General features: G+C 49.4%; 2 protein-coding genes across 3 annotated transcripts in view; one reads left to right on the forward strand and one right to left on the reverse strand.

The window, feature by feature from the left end:
• The window catches only part of ZIC2 (Zic family member 2), a 5,511-nt gene extending 1,611 nt beyond the window's left edge, over window positions 1–3,900 (reverse strand). The window contains exon 1 of the mRNA XM_081948168.1: window positions 1,578–3,900. Coding sequence (XP_081804294.1) covers window positions 1,578–2,649 — 1,072 coding nt within the window. The 5' untranslated portion in view covers window positions 2,650–3,900. The remainder of the gene's footprint in view (window positions 1–1,577) is intronic.
• A 10,942-nt stretch (window positions 3,901–14,842) lies between these two features.
• Window positions 14,843–23,635, forward strand: ZIC5 (Zic family member 5; the record flags this gene model as incomplete). 2 transcript variants are annotated; one of them, XR_014175034.1, is made up of 3 exons in its annotated part: window positions 14,843–16,310; window positions 20,594–21,262; window positions 22,839–23,635. XR_014175034.1 is itself a non-coding variant. In XM_081948902.1 (2 exons), the coding sequence occupies 2 exons, from the start codon at window positions 14,843–14,845 to the stop codon at window positions 21,043–21,045; spliced, it is 1,920 nt and encodes a 639-aa protein (XP_081805028.1). In that variant the 3' UTR covers window positions 21,046–23,635. The 2 variants fall into 2 exon arrangements, 1 of the variants encoding a protein (XP_081805028.1); XM_081948902.1 differs by having other exon boundaries at window positions 20,594–23,635.
• Between the last annotated feature and the right edge of the window lie 1,006 nt (window positions 23,636–24,641).

The following is a 24,641-nucleotide window of genomic DNA, read 5'->3' on the forward strand; positions in this document are numbered from 1 at the left end:
ACCAGCACGGCGACCCAAGATCTGAAAAAGTGCTGTATTTATTTTATTTTTTTAAATAAATTGCGTCAATGGACGGGACATTGGAAGTTAATCCTGGTAGATCTGACTGGGGTGTTGGGTGGCAATGGAGGGGGGGGGGTATTTGGGAAAGGGCTATGGAATAAAACACCTCCAAAATCTTTTCTTAGAATATTCTTCGACCTTTTTCACCCTGTTGCTAGATTTCCGAGTAATTTGTAGGTGTGAGAATTCAAACACCACAACCTCCGCTCCCCTCCCTCTAAATCGGAGGTGGGAGAGATGGGCAATTTCACAAGAAATCCCATTAGTACGTAAATTATTCCTTAAAGGCAAACCGCTCAGTGTCAAATCGCGGCCATCTCCCTGCAAATCAACGTCTCGGGTTTGTTAAACCTCGTTAAAACCTGTCTGGCACCTCGGTTCGTCCTTATCACGTCAACAACACAACCAGAAAGGCCCAGAGAGGTCTCTTCGTTAATACTGATGTCCGGAAATCGCTCAAATATTTGACTTTTTTTTCCAGGGAAAAGAAAAGAGGGGAGGCACAAAAAAAAGAGAGAGAAAAGTCTGGGCTCAAATGTGACGGGGGGGGGGGGGAACCCTTGGAAACTGACGCTCTTTTAATTTCATCGCTTGGACTTAACTGCAAAATCGCGAGTAATTTTGGCCCTATAAATCGGAAGATCTTAACCCTGAACGTTAAAATTTCCGGCAGTTGTTTGCAAAATATAAACAAGATAATGCAAAAACGCTTCAGCGGCTGCAACTGAGACTTTCAAAATGAGAACTTGCTTATTTCTTACCCCCTTAAAATGAAATGAAAAGCGAAAGGAGGGACGCCTTGCTGTAAAACAGAATTCACTTGGGAAGAAAAGCGAATCTACTTTCAGTTCCCTATGCTCGTTTTTACAGCGCCGTATCTTATTCATTCTCCTGGATAATGCAGTTAATGCGTGTATTTCGGTAACTTTCCAGACCTCTACATATTTATCCAGAAATAAATCAGATGGATTTCTAAGTCAGCGTCCTCGGAATTGTATATTTATTGTGCAAGTAATCCTCGAAATCTCCGAGTTTCCCTTTGTTGTTACGCTCAAAAAGGACGGAGGGGTACAGCTCGCTTTTGCCGCCTTACGCCCCCACCCGCATTTCCAGCTCTAGCGTGGCCCGTGCTTCGGTCTTCCAAGGAAAATGACTGGTTCCTAACTAGATTTACTTAAATTCACGTATGGTTTTACTCCGATAGAGAAGTGCAAAACTCAGTAGCGAGACTCGCGTGGACCTTTAAAAATATTCCTCTTTTTGTAAAAATTGCTAAAAATTAAAATTCTGTACTATTTAATGAAAAACACAGGGATGAACTAAACTAAAGGGTTTACCAGCCATGGTCCGTGTAGACGGAGGATCGAGGCGAAGGAAGAAAGCAAACCTGTCTATTCGAGTTTGAGCCGGAAAGAAAGATTTTAAAACAAAAAACAAAACCGATCTGCCCTCTCCCGCGGCCACCATCCATCGTCCGCCCCTCCCCGTTTTCTTCCTCGTCCGTTCCGACTGACCTGTGTGCGTCCTTTTATGGATCTTGAGGTTCTCGGAGCGGGCGAAGACCTTGCCGCATCCCGGGAAGGGGCAGGGGAAAGGCTTCTCGCCCGTGTGCACGCGGATGTGGTTGACCAGCTTGTACTTGGCCTTGAAGGGCTTCCCTTCGCGCGGACACTCCTCCCAAAAGCAGATGTGGTTGCTCTGCTCAGGACCCCCGACGTGCTCGACGGAGACGTGGGTGACCAGCTCGTGCATGGTGCTGAAAGTTTTATTGCAACTCTTTTTGGGGCTGCTGAGCTGCTCCGGGTCGATCCACTTGCAGATCAGCTCCTGCTTGATACACTGCTGGCGCATGTAGCGGAAGAAGGCCCCGGGGTGGTGGTGGTGGTGGTGGTGATGGTGGTGGGCGTGCGGGTGGGCGTGCGGGTGGTGAGCGTGGTGTGCCGCCATGTTCATGCCCATGTTCATATTCATGGGGCCGTATTGGCCGTGCAGCTGGGCCGCCGAATAAGGATCAGTTCGGGGACTGGACACCTGCCGGTACTGATCCGACCGACCGAAGACTTCTCCGGGTAAGCCCAAGCGCATCTGCCCGTTGAGTACGTTGGGGGAACCGGGAGCGCCATGCTGATCTCCGATGCCCGGGAAGAGCAGGTGGCTCTGCGCCTCCGCGTGCGGGTGGTGGAGACTGCCGGTGGCCGCCGCTGCCGCCGCCCCAAAAAGCCCGTGCTGCCCGCCGCCGCCCGCCGCCGGCTCCCCGAAGCCTCGGCTCCGAAACAAGAAGTCCCGCGGGGAGTTGAAAGGCGGCCCGGAGTAGGAGCCGACATGGGCGGCGTGCGGGTAAGCCGGCGCTTGCGAGCTGAAAGCCGAGCCTTGCCCCGGGGAGAGCTCGTGAGCCGCCGCCGCCGCTGCCGCCGCGTTGAGCTTGAAGGCCCCCAGGTGAGCCGCTGCCGCCGCCGCCGCCGAGTCCACGAAGCTGTTCTGTAGGCTCAGTTCGCGCTCTTGCATCTCCGCCGCCGATGGGGGCGGGTGCCGGGCGAACGTGCCCACTCCCAGCGCGGGGAACTGCGGCCCCGCATCTAGCAGCATGCCGCTCGAACCCCGCTCCAAGGTCCGGGGCTCTGGGCTGCCGCCGCCGCCGGAGCGAAAGTAAGAACGAAGGAACGGAGCTGCCGAGGCGAGGTCCAGGCGCAGGCGGCGACCCGAAGGCTATGAAACGGCTGAGGCGGGGGTGGGCCGGCCGGCCGGCAGGCGGGAAGGACAGCCCTGAAGGGACGAAGGCAAAGAGCAGTCCGGAGAGAGGAAGGGGGCGAGAGAGAGAGAGAGAGAGAGAGAGAGAGAGAGAGAGAGAGAGAAAGAAAGAGAGAGCGGTGGGGGGGAGGGGAGGGAGGGGGGGTCCCGCTTTTCCCTGGGAAAATAAAAACACAAGGCACACAAACCCCCGGCGAAGAGATGTCAGCGCCACAGTCACACCAACAGCCTCTCGCACACACAGGCGAGCAGCTATATAGGGAGCGCCGCGCGCCCTCGTTCGCGCGCACGCACGTACCCAGGGAGGAAAAGAAGTGCGCGCACGCGCGGGCGAAGCGAGAGTGGCGGCTTTTTTTCCCCCCTCACACGCCACACGCTTCCCGAAAACAAACACGCCGTCCTTCCTCAGCCGCGCTTCTCCTCCGCCCCCCCTTCTCTCTCTCTCTCTCTCTCCGAGGCTCTCCCCCCCCCCCGCTCCCCCTCTCTCGGCCCTGCTTGGGTTCACTGCCCTCCTTCTCTTTCGCCGCCGCCCGCCATTCGCTTGGCCTGACTAGCTCCAAACTTGCGAGGCGCCGCCGCGGCTTCCTCGGCGAGGAAGGAAATCGGCGCTTTTTTCCTCGCCACAACCACCCAACCGCTCACTTGAAGTTGGGGAGGAGGGGAGGGGCGGGGGGAGGAGGGGGCGGGAGGGAGGGAGGGAAGGAGGGCGGTGAGGGGGATTGAAAGAAAAGAAGAAAAAGAAAAAAAAGGCCAAGGAGAAAAGAAGGCAGTCCGGAACAATAAGGCGGGCGGTGGGAAGTGCCCAACGTGCGGCCCCTCAGGCCGGGCGCGGGTCCCACTCAGGCATGGCTAGCGCCCGCCATGAACAGGCTCCAACCGCGAGAGGGAGCAGGGAGAGCCGGTTCTTTCTCCTCCTCCTCCTCTCCTTTCTCTCTTTGGCGCGCGCCGTGGGGGGGGGGGGCGTCCTCCCTGGTCTTCCCTTCGCCTCTCCTCCTCGTTTCCTTGTTGAGGTGGGCGCCGCTGCGGTGGCTGGTTCTTATCCCACGCTTTCCACCCGCGTCTCCTCCCAGCCTCTCCCGCTAGCTGCTAGGCTGGACTGGCAGCTCCTCTCCCACCGCCCCCTTTAACAGCAGCCAGGCCATTCTCCAGGCGCCCTCTCATTGGTCGCTCCGGCCCATCAATCCGAGCCTTCCCCACCCTAGATGGGCTAATCGCTACTCGCGAGTCCCTGGCTCCGATCCTCCTCCTCTCTCTCTCCCCCTCTCTCTCCCCCCCCCCCCTCTTTCGCCCCGGGTAGCGGGCAGCGCTCTCCAAATCCCGGTGGGCACCTCCTTCCTCCGAGCCAAGGCGAGAAACAGGCAACCTTTGGATCAGAGGGCAGAGAGAACAAGCTGGCGGGGTGGGGGAGGAGGCGGGAGGAGACCGCTGCCCGCAACGAGCGCCGGCCACAGCTTGAGAAGGGAGCAAAGAAGCAGGACCTCCCCGGGGACTTCAGTCCCCCCAGGAGAAGAGAAGGGACCCCGTCACTCTGAACTTTCGAGGGGTGGGGCAGGAGGCTGGGGAAGCGGCTGGCTATGAAGGAAGACCCGCTATTAGGAAATGGCTCGGCGGGAAGAGGCAGGCAGCGGTAGTCCCCTTCGGAAGATGCCCTAGGGCTTGGCCGAAACCGACGGGAGTTCCTAAGCCACCTCCCCTCCCTTCCCAGGAGATAGGCTGCGCGGAAGATTCGGGTGCGAATAGAGATGTCTGCGCCTTGTGTCAAGGAAGAGAGAGGGCCGGTTGGGGGCGGCCAGGAGGGGGCAAGGCAGCTGGCCGCACGTCGTGGAGGGCAGCGCGGAGAGGCAGGCAGGCCCTGCAACCTGGTGCCGATAGATCCGTGCGCGCGCGCGTGCGTGTGTATGAAGGAGCGAGATGAGACCAGCGGGGTCGGAATCGGCTGCCGGTTCTTGGAAGGAGGTGAGGGGATCGAAATCGACCAAAAACATCCTGTGAAAATTCCCAATATTCGCTACTACCAGCAACGTAACTGGATTGCGTTATTTTGCGTAAATTGACCCCACAAAACAGCAATCTTGAAATAAACAACAACAGTAACAAGAAGTAATGGCGCCATCTTTTCTCTTCCATTTAGCAAAACCAATAACCCGCTTGTGCGGCTCTAGAAAATCCGGAAAGCAGTTCTTCCTTTAAAATTCCATTTATTTTATGAAGCTACAATTCTACAATCGCAGAATTCTGCAATTCTTATGTTCATATTTTTATTGTTGTTATTGTTACTACTACTACTACTACTACTACTACTACTACTACTACTACTACTACTTAACATGGGCCTGTTTTTAAACAGATTTCGGAAGGAAGATTAGTTTGGCGGTAAATAATTAAAATATATTGTATGGACTAGTAGACAGGACGTCATACATACAAGATTTAACAGTACATTTGGACAAATCCTTTTGTTTTATTTATGCTTTATTTCGAGGGGGAGCCTGCGCGTACACACACGCACACGCACGCAGAAAATAATTATGAAATAAAGAAGTGTTTTAATCCCAGCTAACCAGAAGTAAACCCGGTTGGTTCTTTGCCCTGAGCCGTGGCTGTTTTGTTTGACAGCCGAAAAGGGCTTTGAAGACGAAGCGCTGCCCCTCACTGCTTCACCGCCTCGGCAGGGCGAAGCGGGCGCCCCGACCCTTTCACTGGCTTTTACCGTGTCCCCTGGCCAGACTAGCTGCCCAGCGCCTCCGTTTCTCTGACCGGCTGGCGGGAGGAGGCGGAGGAAGAGGAGGAGGAGGGCGGAGAGGGCAACCCCGAGAGACGCGCCCTCTCGTTTATTGATCAGGCCAGCCAGTATTGCGGAGGCTCGCCTTTCGCCCCTTTTTGGAATCGGGAGCTTGTGGGCGGCGGGCAAAAAAGCCGGGCCAGAGGTGGCGACAGCGGCAGCAGCGGGAAAGCCGGTCTCGGCCTCTTCAAAGCTCCTGATATTCGGGCGAACTTGAACCGCGGCGCAATTTGCACAGGCGGTGTACGCGGCCTGAACTCGTCCGTTCGAGGATCCGTTCCACCCGGTGTTAGGGAAGGTAATGGGGAAAGGGCGTCTTGGCTTCCTCTGTTTTGTCCAAAGAAGGGAAGGGAGTGCGCCCACAACGGTTGTGAAGGTGGCCTTCCTTTCCTTCTTTCCCTCCCTCCCTCCTTCCTTCCTCTTAGCGGCCTCCTCCCTCTTGATTGTCCAGGACGCTTGAGTGTCTGGATAACATAGTTCCTTCCAGCAGGAAACTCCGTAGGCTCTAACTTTGCGCTTTTCTTCCAAAACTTCGTTTCTCCTCTTCCCCTGCAGAAAGTTCAAAGCTTGACCGGCGACCTTCTTGCTATTGCTCCCCCTCCCGCTTTATTTGTCTCCAAACCGCAGAACCTTCTCGTTCTCCCCCCCCCCCCCCGCACACACACACCAACCATGTCACGGGAGTGACCAGGAAAGGGGTGGGTGGGGGTGGGAGAAAGAAGCTCCTAGAAACGAGCCTGCCGTCTCTTTCACGGGCCATTGGCCGAAGTGCAGCCTTCGCAGCGCCGCCTTTACCAGGAGAGAAAGCAGCCGGCAGGCAAAGTTCCTTGGGGAAGGGAGGTCCGTCGGAGGCATTTCTTGAAGGTCTGGTCTGCACGGTCTGGGAAGCTTCTCAGGAGCAACTCTTGGGAAAAGACGTCCCTTGCTTGTAAGTTTATTTCTTTTCCCGTTTATGCCTTTTTCTTTTCCAGACTGAGAAGGTGGCAGGGTTTGCTATATTTGGTGGTCTTACTATTTCCCAAAACCGGCCACTTTGAGAATCCTGAAATTGACGCCTTGGGATCACAGGAAGGGCGGGGGGGGACCCCATGAGATCCTTTTGCCTCTCGGAGGGTCTCTGCAGAAGCTCCCGGTTCCTTGGATGTGGGAACAGACTTTCTTGGGCCAGAGGGATAGGCTCCTGCACGGAGATAACTGTACAGGAAAAAAGTATGTTCAAAATGTGGAGAATCCAATTTCTGCTTTGCTGTAAACCTTTTCTCACGGAGAACTGCAATTTCCCGATTCTTCCCAAACCTGAGGATGCTTCTTAGGTTTTCCCTGAATTTACTCAAGGTTAAGCAAATGTAAACCTGCAACCTGAATTAGAAATATGTTCTAAGGAAGTGTGTGGAGTGTACTCTTAAATCCCAGCCAAAGATAAAGTATCTTAAATACAGAATGCTGCTTGCTTGACAATTAATTCCATGTTATTTAGGGGATCCTCCCCACCCCACCCCCACCCCCTTGAATGTGCCTCAGATTAACACGGCCTGTCTATTGTTATTAGGCTGGTTTGTTTCCCATTGAAACCCAAACTTTAAAAAAAATGTTTTTCATTCTTGAGATCCGAATCTGTCAGATAATGTCTTGAGCGCCTATGCTGGATTTGTTTATTCCTCAGGTTGATTAGATTTGTTTCCAAATAAAAAGTGTTTAGAGTTTGCATGATTTGTGCAGTGCGTTTGTTTTAAATTGTGGTGGGAGAGGAATTTTGAGAAAGGGAAAAGAGAGGACGAATAAGATTTCCTGGTAACCTTCCATTTTTTTAGATTATAAATTCCGCCTGTAAAGTCATCCCAAATTACTATGAATTGGTGGAGGAGGGTCTTCCCCCCCCACACACACACCAATTTCTTCAGATTTGCTTGCCTAGGATTGTTGTCTGTATCACAAGCGTTTACAAATTCAACAGGCTCATCAACAGGAAGTTCCCAAACTCAAGATCAACCATTTCTAGGCCCTTCAACCTCTGACCTTTGAAGACCAGAAGAGGGGAGGGTCTGTAGAGGGCAGCGTCCTTCTGTAATCTACACTTTGGAGTGGCCACCATCAGAACCACTCCGATCCTATCCCCTCTTTCTTTTTTGCCAGCATTCGGACAGAGAATCCCTTACATATCATGACAATCTGAGCCAGATATATATAACTTCTGAAAGACGGTGCTTAAAAACAACATGCGCACACAATAGCCAAAGAGGTCAAAGAAGAAGCCATATTCACCTTCCCCCTTCAATCCTATTAACGTTTACCCTTCACTCTTGGCTAGAGACTGTGGCCCTTTGGAGCACAAGGCTTTTGGGGAAGAGAAGAGGAGCAGAGAGGGGGTTCCAGATGCCCAGGTACCCAGCTGCTAAAAATCCACCTAAACTGCGTGTGTCTGGGTGTCAATAGTGTCAATGGAGGAAAACACACAACTTTGATGAAATTCATCACTTTGAGTGGAAGTACAATTAACCCAATCACTAAATCTTGTTTGTTTGCTTGTTTGTTTACAAAAATCAGATCCTTTTATAGAAGCATGCATAATGAAAGAAACTCTGAGGTTTTCCTTGGCATGCCTTGCCCTGCTTTTTGCGGCCTCTCTCCAGCTGTGGGGCTGGCCAGCTGGCCTTGTTCTGGGAATGCAGAACAAGTGGCAGCTTGGGGTTGCTTTTCCCTCCCTTGCTACACCTGGGGTCAGATCCTTCCTGCTGCCATTCATAAGGAAGGGAAGCATCCGGGAACCATATTGCTTATACTTAGGGAAGACGTCAAAATGTCACTGCTTAGTTTAACTCAAAAAAGCTTCTTCTAATCGGTTGCTGAAAAATAAGGGGGGGGGGAGAAGCACCTCTATCATCACCAGAGACAACCGTTTAATTTTGACACCATTTGCTGTTCTAAAAGTAAAGTGCACACTGACATATACACAAAATGAGACAATATTAGAAACAGAAAAAAACTGGGATACAGAGAGGCAGCCATTACAAATGTTGATGTCTTTCCTGTATCCCTGTGAATGTGACAGTTTAATTTCAGATGGCTAAATTGATCTCTAATTGCCTAAAGATGGTTAGGTTGAGGCGATAGATAAACGATAGAAATATATTTATATATTCTATGTACAGAGAGAAACAGATGGTATTTATTCTGTAATACCATACATTTAACAACCCAGTTATGTTTTCACTATTAAAAAGAGTTATAATATTCCTTTTAATTAGGGGAAAATATATTGGCTGCTAATCTGAGAGAATGCAGCATGAATTTAAGTTTTTGGCTACAATCTCACTGAACTATGGGTAGGTCTCACTGAATTCTATAGATTTATTTTTGAGCAGCCACAAACACATATTTCAAATTATTTTGGAAAGCTTCAAGGTATTTTTTGTATCAGCTGGTTCAGAAATAAGTTCAATTAAATTAGCTTCACTGTAAAGCAATATTACCCAAAATGCCAGTCATCATGTTTATCACCATATTTAGGGGAAAACATTCATTTTTGAAAATACAGAAATCTCAATCTCACTGTATGTATTCAAAGCTGAAGTGGGTTTCTGTATGTCATTTTGGTTTGTTTGTTTGTTTTAACCTTTTCTGCAGCCCAATAAGCATCCTCAAATTTCTGATGGGCATCAAGAAAGCAGATTAGAGCTAAGAGCACAGAGAACAGAATTGGAATTTTCATTCCATTCGTTACAAATAGTTGTGGGTGATATCTCTAAATATATCATCACGTGGATATTGTTTGTATGTGCTAGGGCCATGTATCCTTCTCCCCAAGGGGTTGAGGGGGAAAAAACTAGAACATGTACAACACAATTTGATGGAGGTTATTTAGAAGTATTTTTAAATAATATATGTATTGGACTTGCCAACAAATGGGTATGTAACTACAGCTTCACAACTGATTCTTAAAAATTTACTCAAGCGAAAACCTTGTTGGGTTTCCTCCCACGTAAATAAACATACCATACTCCTTCCAAATCGATTTCAAAAATTCGTAGTAGGCAAACCTGTCGAAGTAAGGAGTTTTTTTTTTTTACTCGCAGTCATCCCGCATTAGTTCTTTCGGGGTGCGATCCAATAGATTCAATATAGTGCCACGGAACAGCAAAGCCCGTTTTAACTCGAGGTGCTGCTTACTTTGAACAGGATGTGCTTAGGATTGTAATGCTAAGTGCGGTTTCTTGGGGTCGCTGCCTGCATTCCAGCTCGGCTTTGCTCTGATAAATCCCTGTAGCTCTCTCTGCCACCGGCACCTAACCTGCAAGATCATGCCAGATAACAACACTGCCACAACCACAACAACTGTACAAATTAGAATCTCGGTAAGTATGCCTGTGTGTGTTTGGAATGGAGGTGGAGGCACGTTCCTTTGTATGAGAGGAAGAAAAGAAAAAGCGGCTTGCTTCAGCTTAATTGATCCAGAGCTGAGACAAAGCATAGGAAGCAGCAGTTTTAAACCGGGGAAATCTATTTGCTTGGCATACTGATTATTACTTGGATACATCAGCCATTGATTTGAAACAGCTTTCGGATCTCGCTGAGGGATCCACCTGAATACCCCACATTTGTTCTATCCTGAAGTTAAAAAAAAAGCCCAAGGGCCTTATGTATTTAACCCGTTCTTAGTGACATAAGATCAAGTGAAATGTAACCCTTTTAGAACATAAAATCAAAGGGCTGGAAGGACCCACAGAAGTCTTCTAGTTCAATCCTGCTCAAGGCAAGAAATCTTACCCTGGTCAAATGGTTGTCCAGTCTATTTTTGAAAACCCCCAGTGATGGAGCACCCACAACTCTGGAAGGAAATCTGTTCCATTGATTAATGGTTCTTCTTCCTTTTTTACACTGCAAAAATTTCCTGAATGAACACTGCAGAGCTCTAAATGCGAGAGATAAGCCTTACATTTTCAGTAGCAGAAAAAATATTTTGAATGGAAGCTAGCTGAGGCGAAAAGGATCAAGAACCAAACAATCCATGAAGCTCAAAACCCACACGGGGGATTTATAACATCTTCTATAGCAATGGAAAGCTTGTCTTCATTAGTGGTAGATAGATCGCCATAGCAACGGCTGGGCGTCGCAGTAAAATCACTAGCATAGAAATGGGCTGGGACAGCTACTTAATTTACTGGTTTCATTGGGACAAAGTGTGTGTGCCATATGAGAGGTGCGGGATTTTATTTCCTGTGGAAGAAGGGATGGAGGTGAGGACATTAAATTTACTAACAGGTACTTGTGAACAAAGAGAAAATCAATCTCTCCCAAACTCCTTTATTTGAGAGGAATCATACGAATTTCTTCAAAAATATTCTGGAGTCAGGATCTTAAAAAATTCGTAGCTGAATTAGTTGTTCTTTCTACACAATAATTTGTTCTCTCTTCTGATTTCCTAGCCGATTCCCATGGTAGATTTTGACAACGTACTTAACCCGATTATTGAATTATTACTATTTTGTGCTCTCCATACATCGCACATTGAGCATAAAGCGACCAGCTGGGGTGTGTTCACAGAACATATCAAGCTATGGAAGGGAGGGGGGGAAGGAAAGAAGAAGCGAAGGGCTTTAATCAAAGTGAAAACTATCCCAACTTCAACTGACTTCACCCAGTGTGTTGACTAACACAACTATAGAGAGAGAGAGTGAGTGTGTACGCACGCGCGCCTGAAGAATGTGCTGCCTGTTCTGCTGGCAGGGCTTTTTAAAGGATCTTGAGAAAAGCTGTTAATTGCTCTCTCGTTTTAATTATTCCCCAGAAGGCATTTTTCTCTATTCTAGAATATCGTCCCCACCTCCCGAATATCAATAACATGTGTGCACTAAAGACAACTACTTGCAAATGGGTTTTGAGATCATTATCATATATTTGCATAATGCCACCGTCAAACAAATGCCTTAAACAGCAAGCAAACAAAAACACGAACTCTAGAGAGCTGATTTACGAAACGTGCCGTGGACTGAAATAGAAAGGGAGGGGAAGGGAGATAAACAAAACAAATAAACAAACTAGAAAGGAGAGGCTCATTACAGTAATTGGTTTGGGGAATATACTATATTTGGCGAAATAAAGGGAAGAACAGGTGTTTCAGCATGAAAGTAAACACTCCTTATATACCGAAATAATGAATGAACGTCAACCTATTTCCTCTGGTAGGTTTTGAATGGCCCACAGTAGTAAAACGCGAATGTTTCGCCCTGTATGTACAATTTCGAAGAGGGAATCCTGGCCAGACAGGCCCGGTTTTGCATAGCAGTGGCTTCATAACAACGGCGCGGTTCGTTCCCTGCTTTACTGTCTTCAGAAGCGAGCCTGCTGCTTTCCCACTCCAGGATTGCGGAATAAAGGTCCATCTAGATGCTGCTGGTACTTTGCGCTGACGAGACGCTTTCCTTGGTCCACTAACGATCAGCGACCATGGTGGTGATGAAGATAATAACAGGGATGATTATGATGATTATGACGATGATGATAATGGTTGGGAGGGAACAAGCCTTCCGCCTGCACCCATTTGCTGCTTGGCCCGAGATAACAACAATGACAGTCTGGCTCACAGGATGGGCTTCTTAGCCCCTGGGTTGCCTGGCTTCGGGTTGCATGTACTAGATGCGAGTCTCACATCCTCAAGGCGTGCAAAACCCGTGTTGACAGAGTCAGGCCTCTTCAAAAACAGCTTGTATGCCCCGTCTGTCGTTCCACAGCAGCTTCCCATCCATTCGGTCCCACCAAGAAGTTTTCGCTATCGCCCGTATATTGTTCCAAACCCGACGACCACTCCCGCATGCAAGGTTACGATCCTCACCCGTCCTTCCAGCCTTGAAGCATCGAAGTCACACACACACACAAACATACACAAACACACACACAAAAAAAAACTCAAGAAACCAATGGATGGGGAGAGCAATTTGGATTAAGACGCTCGAAATCGAGGGCAGTTCCGTATCGTGTCGTTGCGCTGGACAAGAGGGTGAACAGGGACGTCGGTTCGAGGGACCTGCGCGCAGCTGCAGCACTGTAACTCAGGTCTGTGATTGACCTGGGGCACTTGCGTGACAGAGTTTGATTTTGAGAATTCAAGTAAGGTCCTTTCCTCCTTAAGCACCCAACCTAACAGGACACTGGAATGGCACAACGGTGAAAGAATCACTGACAAGTGTTCTCTATTCTAGACACTTAGGATCCTAAACACGCTTGCTAGGGAATCGAGTCCTTTTGGATCCGGCGGGTTTTACCTGGAAAGACAAGTGATATTGCTCAGGAACACATTTAATTGAGAAGCACACGCGTTACTCGCTGGGTGGCCAGATCCTAACAGATGCTTGTAATGACTTACCCGGGCGGCCCTTCCTTATCTCGCGACCTGAGGGCAAGTGAGAAAGAGGGGGCGGTTCCTGGTAGAAGGGGTCTCTCCTCCCTCCCACCCTCTCTAGGCTAAAAACTCGAGGAAAGTCTAACAATTTTTATTGCACGGAAAATTGAACTTGGCATGGGACGCCTTCGCATCGTTGCTGTGGCAAATTAGACGCAGGTCTTTCGCAAAAAAAAAAAAAAAAAAACAACCCAGCCTAGGTGCGGCGCGTCGAACCAACCGCCAGAGTCCCCCGCCTTTTCGCGCGCTATTTAAGTTAGACTAGTAACTTTTCTTAAAGGAAATGCTACTGCCCGTTTGTGAGGCTTTCTCCCGCAGCAGCTGGCGCTCCCCACGCGAACTGTAAAGGGCCGCTTTCCTTCCCGTTCGTATCCCTCACCCCGGGTTTTTTTTAGAGCAAGCACTTTCCGTTCCCAAATGGTAGAGGCTTGCTTTAGCCATTCCCACAGGCCCCCATGCGAGAGGAATCGCATTCATTAGAAAATAGGGATTTACAAAAATTAATCCATTTGCATCAATGTAAGAAAAACGAAGGGGAGGGGGAGGAGCTACAGTTTGGGGGCCCACCATTCCCTCCGATGCTTTTTTTCTGACCAGAACTTGTTCCTTGGGGTTTCCCCCCCCCCACCTGTTTCTGAAAACGGTTCGAGCGCCTTCTTGAAAGGCCCTGGCAAACTTTATGCGGAGAAAAAAGCACTCTGATATGTCAGATGTCACACACCCCTCTTCCCCAAAGGGTTAAGGAAACGGTTTGGAGAAACAGAATGGAAAGTTGGAAGGGGAGGAGACCCGAAAGGCGCGAGTTAAATTTGGATGTAGTAATGATTTAACATTTGTGGAATTAATTCAGCGGACTGGGGGAGGAGGAGGAGATGATAATGCGGGGAAGAACTAAATAAGGGGAATCTATTTCTTTTCTGAGACTCGATCGTTTGAGTCGGAACTCTGGAAAACGAATTATCTCTGCCCCAGAGATTGCAGCAATGGATGCTTTGCTTTCTCTAAAGAAAGAGGCGCTGGCAGTTCTCCCCAGCGATTCCCCAGCCCTCTCGTCGCCTCCTCTCCCTTGCAAAACAGCGGGTTCTTCTGGAGCCACGAGACGGCCTTGGGTAGATCAGTGCCTGGGTCCTTAATGTGGAGTGTCGAAGAACAAATGGATATCCACGGGACCTTTCCGGTGCCCGCGTGGAAAATGGCACGTCTGCTCGGGTGGGGCTGGCTCTCTCGGGGATTGGCGCAAGGACTTCTCCGTAGAACTGAGACCGGACAGTCTCAGCAGGATGACTCGGTAGGGAAAGTTCCTTGGAACTGGGGATGTTCCCTAGTCCTACAAGGATAAGCCGTTCTCGCTTATGAGTGTCAACGGCGTGCAGCTCTTAATGTGGATTATTCTAACCACCATCCTCCTCCACGCGCCTGTGTGTCGCCTTTGCCAAGAAACAACCTGTTGTAAACACAAGACTTTGGACAGGCGCCGCTCCCCAAAGACCCAAATCAGAGTTGCAGGCTTCAGGCAGGCGGAAGGACCGTCCATCCAGCGCCTGGCTCAGCTGCCAACCCGGCGTCCTACAGGTGGCAGGGAAGCCCCAGCTCCTCCCCACGCAACTCTGGACCAGAGTCAGCCGCCTCGGCCGCCGCCACGGGCCGCCCGCTCGCTTGGCGCTTCCTCGGCGACGAGGCGCGAACTTTCCCCCCTTCTTTATCTCCCTTTCGCTTTTCCGCCGAGGGCAACTATTTCGGGGGAGGGAGGGGGAGAAGGAGCTGCGGAGCAAGTGCGAAGAAAAAAAGGTGGGAGGGGGGAGAGGACGCAGGCAGGAGCGCGAGGGCGGTTCCCCGCTGAGCGCCCGGCCTGAATGGGAGCCAATCGCGCTGCCCTGGCCTCTGCCAATCATCGGTCTCCCTCCAATCCCACCCGCGCACATTTCCAAACTCTGGTTCCCAACCGCGCCGCTCAAATGTGCCGAGCGCTCTGCCAATCGCTGGAGGCCAGAGCGGGGAGCGGATGGAATGAGCAGCCGAGTTGGGAAGCGGAGGAGACAAAAGAAGTTAAAGAGCCGCTTAATCGCTCCATGTTTGGCAAGGCGGCGGCGCTGGTGACGGTGGCGGCGGCGGCGGCGGGCAGGGGGAGGAAGGCTTCGGCCCCCGCCGGGCTGGGCCAGGCCCGGGCTACCCCAGCGCGGCTCGATGGGCCATTGGGCGGCGGAGGAGGCGGCGGCGGCGGCATGGAGCCCGCGCTGAGTTGCAAGAGGAGTCCCAGCCTGCGCTTGGCCGACTCTTTCGGCGGCAGCGGCGGCGCCACCACCGGCGGCTTCCATCCCTTGCACCCGGGGGACTTGGGCTCTTCGGACGCGGCTGCTACCGCCCCCTTCGGGCCCGAGCACGTGGCGGCGGGGGCGCTCAAGCTCAGCCCGGCCAGCCCCGAAGCGACTTTCGCCGCGGCCGGCAGCGGAGTTGGCGCCAACGGCGCGTCTCCCGCCTCGGCTAGTCAGCCTTACGCGGCGGCGGGCCGGGAGCTGTCGCTGCGGCGGGAGCCGGGCTTGCGGGGGGATCCGCCGCAGCTCCAGCAGCCCCCGGCGGCGGCCAGCTCGCCCATGTTCATCTCCTCGGCCGGCACCTACGGCGCTGGGGGGGACCTCCACGCCGCCGTCTTCCCGGGCCTCCACGAGCATCCCGGCGGCGCCTCGGGCGGGCACCACCCGCTCAACGGCCAGATGCGCCTGGGGCTGGCCGTGGCTGCCGCCGCCGCCGCCGCGGAGTTTTACGGGCGCATCGAGCCCTTCCGCCCTTCGCCCGCCGGCTCCGAAGCCTCCTACGGCCCTGCCCCGCACGGCTATCCGGTCAACTTGGCGGCGGCAGCGGCGGCGGCCGCTGCTTTGCAACAGCAGCAGCACCACCACCACTCGCACCCATCCGCACATGCGCACCACGCGTCGCCCCCGCAGCCGCCGCACCACGCGGGCGCCACCGCCGCCGCCTTCCTGCGCTACATGCGGCAGCCCATTAAGCAAGAGCTGATCTGCAAGTGGCTGGAGGCCGAGGCGGGCGGCGGCGGGACGCCACCCTGCTCCAAGACCTACAGCACCATGCACGAGCTGGTCAACCACGTCACGGTGGAGCACGTCGGGGGGCCTGAGCAGAGCAGCCACGTGTGTTTCTGGGAGGAGTGTCCCCGCCAAGGGAAGCCCTTCAAGGCCAAGTACAAGCTCATCAACCACATCCGCGTGCACACGGGCGAGAAGCCTTTCCCCTGCCCCTTCCCGGGATGCGGCAAGGTCTTCGCCCGCTCCGAGAACCTCAAGATCCACAAGCGGACTCATACAGGTGGGTTGCCTCTTTTTCTCGTGGGGCCTTTCACGGCCACGCGAAGCTCGACTTCTCTTCTTCTCTCTCTCCCTCCTCCATCCCAACACCTCCTCCTTTCCTCTTTCCATGCGTCGGTTCAGACATGTGCCTTTTTAAAAAAATCATGAATAAGTAATTTCTTGGCCGCGATCGCTCCGCACCGCCGCCAGCGAAAGGCTTCCCTGAAAATATCTGTTATGTCGTGTCTCCGCGCGTGTTGGAAGTGCGGGAAGCAGCTTCAGAGCTCCCAGCTGGGAGGCTTGGGCAGCTAGCGACCTTTCCAGCTCCACAACACTCTTCACCAGACAGACGAAGAGTGCTGGGGAGGCATGGGAAAGACACAAACCGCCTGGGGAAGTGAGAAAACCACAGGAACCAAGAACCGGCGCGCTCTAAACTTTCTTTTCTGCAAACGGATGTTGTGGGGTGTTTCCACTGTGTTCTTTAGTGTAGGGTGTGTGTGTGTGTGTGTGTGTGCAATTGTGACATGTCTTCCATGTGGAATCCAGAGAAGTGACTTTGGTTGAGCTGTAAGCCTTTGGTTAGGGTATTTTTTTTAACGTTTACCAAAATCTAGGCATGATTCTTCTAGTTGCCTTTATGGTTCTGGCCTGTTTTGGAGCCGTTTGATAGAAAGACATGCGCGTATCTCTATATGCTGACCGAAGAGACATTTTTACAACGCTCTCCGAAAGTGGAGAAGAAGAGGCCCTGGAAGGGGAGACGACTGTGCCTGTGGCTGCTATAAGGAGAGGATGAGGCTTTTTAGTGGAACTGGATTTTTACGGCGCTGTTAACTTTTACGGCTTGGTTTTGATCTGCGACAGCCTTTTGATTCCCCTTAAAAGGCAGTTGGGATTTATAGTGGCCTGTAGACAGATATTATCCACCGGAGACGTTTTATGGGGAAGGTGGGCAGCACAGGGGGGGAGTTCATCTAATTGTTTTCCTGATTTATTGTGTGTTGCCGCAAAGAGAGAGAGAGAGAGAAGGCGGACAAGGTGCAATGCGCTCATCAGCCGCCAAAGCAAATGGCCCCAGGCGACCAGAGCGGTCGATTTTTAGGGGGAGAATCTGCCCGACCAAACCCATCTGGCTGCGCGCAGCTGCCGCCTGTTCTGCTACAGACTTCTCGGAGCCCTGTAGGGAAAGGCGAACGTGGGGAGGGAGGGAGGAGGGTTCCCTGTGTCCCGCAGGTCTGAGAATAAATGATTCTCCTCTTCCTTCCCTGTTGGGTGCAGAAATTCTTTGTTTCTCGTTTTCTTCCTTGCCACCCGGCGGAGAGACGAGATAAAAGTGTGTGTGTGTGTGTGTGTGTGTGTGTGTGTGTGTGTGTGTGTCTAACTGGTCTTTCCCCACCCGCACTTTTGGGGGGCTCTTCCCCTTTCCTTCAGCCTCCGCCACTGGATAGGCTACTTTTCCAAGGTCTCGCTGTCCCGGGTAGCTGTAGTTGAGAAAGAGGCTCGGAAGGCGATCCCTTTGGCTCCAGGCCACCTGCCTGTAAGGGAACCGGAACGTCGGGCTCGTTCTCTGCCTGCTCGGTCAGGTCTGCGGGACAAAGGCGAGGAGGAAACGGGAAGCCAACTTAGCCGACTGGAAGAGTTTCAGGACCGCCGGCCGGCCAGAGAGCTGACCGGCTCTTGCGGGCCCTGGTCGCGATGCGTTTTTCCCCTCTTCCGAATAGCCTGTTCCGAAGACGAGAGCCAGCCAGCAACCCGACAGACGAGAAGGCTCTTCTCCCCGGCTCCAAGGAGGAAGTTTGTGCCTTTGGTTGCAGAGCGCAGGGGGCTCGGGCAGAGGTGACGCTGCGGGTGGGTTAGGCCGAGGGAAGCCGTGGCTGGGCCAGAAGAAGGGCCTTTTCTCCTCCTTTCCCGACTGCTGGTCCGGAGGAGGAAGAAGAGGAGAGGGATCGCTTCCGAATACAGGCGAGTATACGCATCCCACGATAATGTTGGAGGATCCAGTCTGGGTGGGTCACCGGGATCAGAGGGTTTTGTCTTCCGAGCTTTCGGACTTGTGCTGGAACCCACCTTCAGGGAACTTCTCTCTAGCCGAGCGTGTTCTGTTCTGTGTGTTTATAGGATACCGGTTGTATGTGGCTTTTTAAATGCTGATGATGGGGTGTGTTAATGGTTGGCTTTTAAGTTGTTCCTTTGCTTCTAAGTACTTGATAAGCTGGTGGTAAATGAGCAGCCTGTTAACTGACGAGGGGCCTGTTTCCCAGGCTTCGATCTCTTCCCTGGCTGTTTTTGTGCCTGCTCATCCAACAATCTTAGTAGCTGCGAAGTTGCATGCATTACAACTTCGCAGCTACAGGTACTTCCTTTGAGTGAAAGCTGGATTTCTCAGGGCGCAGGAAAAGCGAGGCTCCGGTTCCATGCCGTCCCCTTCCTCCTCCTCCTCCGGGTTGAACGTCGGTTCCCTTTCCAGGAGAAAAGCGGGCCTGTTTGGGAGCCTCTCTGCAAGCCGCGAATTTTCGGGCGGCCCCGCCGGCAACGACGCCCGGGCCCTCACTTCCCATAGCGCCCGGAGGACGGCGGGTGCTGCCGTGGCGCCTCCCTCGCCGTGAACTTTCCTCGGAAAGGAAGGCAAAAGCCAACACCAGGCCGGCGGAGGCGTCTCGCGTGACTTTCCCTTGAAAGTCCCTTTCCTAGCAAGATGGATTGCAAGCCCGAGCCAAACGCGCCAGGGAAAACGCGAGGGGAGCGAAGTCTCGCCGTGGGAACATTTTCGCTCCTGCGGGAGGAACTCGCCAAGAAGGCCCCTTGTCTCCCGAGGGCGCCTCGCATTTCAGGGAAAGTTCAGGACTGGCTGGTCTCGACTCGCGTTCTCCCCGGGCGCTGCCGAAATCCCTCTGGGGGTGTGGGTGTGGGGTGGGGCTGACTGGGCCCAGGAAGCCTCTACGAACCACGCAGCAATATTAGGAGAGTCGCATCCTTGCCGTGCTTGAACTAAACAGCGCCGCTTGCAATTCGGCCCCTTGCAGGAAAATATTTGCGCTGGAAAAGGGTTTCCCGAGGAATGCAGCGCCTGAAAGAGCAGATGGTGGTTGTTTGCGGTAGTAAATAGGAGAAAAGCCTGGAGTTGTAGCTGGCATCCTCACCCGGCAGAGAGTCCCGTTGCAGCCCTGGACTTGCTTCTTGTGGCAAAATCCACCTGAATGCCACTTATGCCTATTGCTGGCTGCAAGAATTGTATTTTCCCTTCTACCACTAAAATAGCAAAAGGAAACTTCCTTTTTCTTTTTACTATAATAGTGTTACCAACAAAAATGTTTACCCTTCCAGAGCAGGACAGTGAGGCTTTATGGGATCCATCCAGATAATTCTATTGCATCAAGAGTCAGATTTGCAGATGATTTTGCTTTCTGCCTTTTAGAGGAGAATTCTTGTCGCTTCTAAACAGGGGGAAGTTAGAATTATGTCTGAATAGACAGCCTGAAGTTGCACTTATTATTAAGCTGCAATAAAGCCCACTGAAAGGGAGTCACTATAGATTTCTGACATCACCCACTCCCCTGGAAGTGAGATCCTTCCTCCACAGCAAATTCCTTCCTTTTATGAGGGTACTTGCTTTGCCCTTTTAGTGGACAGTTTGTCCACTAAAAATCATTGGCAAGTAGTAAAGCAAAGCATGACACAGAGGGGAAATGAATGCTTTCCTATCTGAGAATGCAGCTGATCTGAGAACCTAGTGGCTTTAAAAAATACTCAATTATATGTTTAAACAGCTGCTCTTGGAAGAAATTATGGGTATATATATATTTCTGAAGATATGTCAATTTCCCTGAGTAGCTTTTACAAGCCCCTCCCTCTTTTAATCATCAATTTATATTTTTAGTAAGAATGGAGAATGTGGATGAGAAGCAATTTTTCTCTTGCCCTGGAAGTGTTTGTCTGAAAGTCGTGCTGTATTGGATCATTGTTTCGAAAATGTTCTTGGATGGTATTGATTGTGCTTTGAAGCAAATCTAAACCTCGACATGCTGCCTGATTATTGAGAGATGGTGATGATGATCCTGAAAAAGTGTGCATGTGGCAAGCAGGGTGGGGGAGGGGAATGAGAGAGGATGGAGGGGGAGAAATGGCAATATAATGTTCCATTTTTCCCTTTCTTGTTTTACAAGCTGCTTTAAACCTTCTTCGCTAGAGCCTGACTCCATCATCCCAGTGTTTGATTTGACATGTAAATGCAAGCAGGTTGGCTTTCATCCTTTCTTTCTTTCCACAAGGAGACCTATGATAGATGTTTTTGTCTTTCAGGGGAGAAGCCTTTTAAATGCGAGTTTGATGGCTGCGACAGGAAGTTTGCCAATAGCAGTGACAGAAAGAAACACTCCCATGTCCACACCAGTGACAAGCCATATTTCTGCAAAATCAGAGGCTGTGATAAGTCCTACACACACCCCAGCTCTTTGCGAAAACACATGAAGATCCACTGCAAATCCCCACCACCTTCTCCTATCCCAGGATCTCATGGGTACCAGCCCGTGGGGACAGCCTTGGGTGTCCCTCTTTCCCCACTTCAGGACTCAGGAAGGGGTCAGCCTACCAGCCTTTCTCCTCAGGTCACCAATCTCAATGAATGGTACGTTTGCCAGGCCAGTGGGGTGGCCAACCACCTCCATACCTCATCCAGTAATGCCACCTCTTCTGAGGAGGAAGATGAGGAGGAAGAGACCTACGGGAACTCTGAGTCAAGAACTATTCATTAGAACTGTAGAATGGCATACACATGTGCCATTTTTGTTCACTTGGTCTATTTATTAACTAAATGAAACCCTATGGTGTTTGTATATGTAATTAATTTAAGTCATTGGACTTATCTCTTTTTTATTTTATTAAAAAAAGAAGAATCTTTTTTAAAACCAATTTGGATTTAAAGAATGACCCAACACGCATTACTTTTCTGACCCTCAGCCCCACCAGTCTGTAAGGATAAAAGGAGAGATTCAAGGCATAGCTTTATTTGCAGTTTATGCATAGCCAGTTTGACAGTCCCATGAAAATGTTTTCCAAAATAAAACCAGAAATGTGGTTTGTGATTGCAGTATAAGTGAATGGATGCTCTTGATGCCAGGAGTAAGCTTTATAAGCTTTGAAAGATTTATTCCGCTCTACATTTGTCATTTGTTAAACTGCCAATTGGTGTGTGTTTTTTCATTCATATAGTAATCTCTGTATTTTGTTCACTGCCTTTGGTTTTTTTTTAATTTCCAAAAGATCTCAAAATGGAGCACATGAATATAATCCTTGAACTGATCTTTGCATCAGACTGACACTAATGTTGAAACTCTGGCTATTCCTAGTTATAATTGCTCCTTGAAGGTTAATGCTAAGAATGCTTGCATAGATGATTGGGCCATATCTTTAAATGGTGCTTACTTCCAGGTAAAGATAGTTGAAGGAAGGAGTGAGCATTGCAATCCCAGTTGAATAAGATTTCACAAGAAGCCAGATTTTCTCTTTTCATTCTTTTATGCTAAATATTTATATTGAGAATAAACAATAATCTGCATTGATCTATAGGCTGGCCTCAGGACATCAATATTTCCATATCTTTAGGTTCTTAGTTTACATGTGTTCATTTTTTAAAAAAAAAAATCTAATTTTTAAAACTTTTCTGAGCTCTAATTTTGGGACTGAGAGGAAAAATAAAATACTGCTGGTGTCAGTGTAAAATGCTGCAATTATTTATTATTGTTTTAGGCATTCAAGGTACCTGAAAGCAATTTTCTCACTGATTTTGGTGTTATTTATAGGCAACTGTTTTAGCAGGACTCGTTTATAAATTCTCCTTTTAAAAAATAATCCACCCTTGCCTATTTCTTAGTTGAGACTGTGCATCTGAGTATATTTACTTGTGAGCCAGTCACACTGAATCAAAGTGTATTAGATTTATGAGAGAACAATGCTTGGAAATGGAATCCAAAGTAAAGCACTGGATCGCACCTCTCCTTCTTGTCCACCTCTTCCTTTTGAAAGAGTTAGAAATGCTGGAGAAACACAATCTTTCTTTCTGAAAGAATATTTTTTACACAGCCCAGCTTTTCATCCTTGTTTATACAAAGGTTTTATAAGCGATTTCATATTTTTCACCACCTGCAATTATATGCAATGATTCAGTGACCAAAGTAAATTGTCATAAATGGATAAACGGAATGGGGTGGGGGGAAAGTAAATTACCTTTGGCCTCGCTGCCAAGCTATTCAAGGGAAAGGTCATGGAACACTGACAAATTCTGATGTGGTTAGTGAAACATTTCAAATGCAAAATGTTGGTTCCTCATAAACACCCTACAGATATTCTGAAGAGCACTAATTTATCCTCAGAGACCACTGAATAAGGAACTGGTTGCCTACCGATTCCCAGGGCTTGTAGAAATGAGTGGGATTTTTTTTTAATAATGTGCCTGTATTGTAATACGTAGTCTTGTCATTGTTATAAATTGTATGTGGAAGTGATTTATTTTGTACAGCTAAATTAATTTATTTTTTTTAATTTTTAGATATCATTCCATCCCCGCACCCCTTTTTTCTTTTTATAGCATACAGAACACACCAAAGAAGACTGTTATACTTTTGGTGAAAGCTGTCTATAATTCTGTGGTTTGTTTCGGAGGAAACCTCACCCTATTTTTCAAGTTACTTGAATGAATAATGTAATGTGAAAACAGATGCTTTATGCATGTCTACTGTGCAGTGTGTTGATGTTCAGTAGTTTATAGATATATACTTGTTTTTTTTAGTCCAGTGCATGGTGCTGTCCATCTGAAAGTTTTTAAATGCCCTCATCATATTGTTATACAAAGGAAAGGACATTTTGATATCTATACCCATAAGTATATAAAGGGAACTTGAATACAAACCACTTTTAAACTTATGCTTGCTTGTTTTCCATGTCTTTATTTGGAACCCATTCAGATACTAAGAAAAACACAGTGGGAAAAGGCCTGGACTTTCACAAGGTAATTTAAGTTTTGCCAGTCTTTATTTTGGGAGGAAAGTGTCTTGCTGATTTTAAATGCGTTATTTTTAATTTATACATTTTATTTTCTTGTCCTCCTTTTGGAAAGAGAAATTGCACTATTACCAGCCCCTCGTGTTTTGCTTAATGTGAAACTTAACATCTTTAGAGGTACACAATTACTAGGAAGAAGATACTTCATTCTAATGGACTTACTTCCAAATAATTGAGGTTATCATTGGGGCTGTAGTATTCTTTCTTTATTGTTCCATGGCTTTCTCACAATTTAAAAAAAAAATAACACATAGTACCTCCTTCATACCTGTTAACCTGATCATACATAAGTAAAAAAAAAGTTTAAGTGAAATAAAAATATTCTTCTTATATCTCACATCTGTGCTTTATTGTTGGAAGAGAGATGAAGAGGGCAGATGATAACATGAGCTGCAATATTTTTCCCACCTTGGATGAAAAAGTAAGGACAAATATGAAATAGGATTAAAGCGTTCCTAACCAATATTATTTCAAAGATCTGTGGTTTCCCCTTGGAAAGCAATTTGGTGCCATTTATTTAACCAACCTAACCTTTCAAACTGCATTCTAAGCAAATAATGAGTGAAAAATCTGGTTTGAGCAACATACACCACTAGCTATTTGAAATGTGACAGTATGTTTCCATCTAACTATAGTGGGATCATAAACAATGGGAGATCACTCTTAGAGATTCTTGGAGAAGTTTGGGGACTGGTTAAGATTTTATCTTGAGGAAAGAGGAAGGATTGGCTAGAATTTACCTATCTCCCTTTCCCTACAATTTGCCTGACACAAATAGGCTTCTCCCAACTTATTACTGGTTGGAATGTATCACTGTAATTCTCGGGGTGGGGGTGGTCTTTTTTTCAGCCACAAGGAATGGCAGAAATTAAAAGAGGTTTGCAAAGAAGATTTCATGGATTTTTTTTTGAAAGGCGATTTGGGGGGGGGAATGGTAAAGGTGGGGAAAACATGAACTGGCATCCTGGGTGAGGCTGCAATTGAGAGGAAAGAGGAGTTTGTGGTGAAAAGGAGGATAGGGCAAAGTCCCCTCACTCCCCCCGCCCCAATCATTTATGGGAAATATATCAGAGATGAAAGGTATCTGACAATGTGGAGGCTAAAACAAGTTTTCTCCCGCTTGCTTTCTGCTGGGGGGACGCCCCTCCTCCCGTCTCCCCCTCCCAGTCTATAGAGTTGAAATTGACTACAGCTCATCGCGCCCCACTTCAAAGTAAATCTGGCCGGAGCGGAAGGCTCGGTGCTTGGACAATGTTCATGGTGGGTTAAGCTTTCTATGGCGATTGGCGAG

This window comes from Natrix helvetica (genome assembly GCF_964273705.1).
Source record: "Natrix helvetica genome assembly, chromosome: 3".
In the NCBI taxonomy this organism is placed as follows: Eukaryota; Metazoa; Chordata; class Lepidosauria; order Squamata; family Natricidae; genus Natrix; species Natrix helvetica.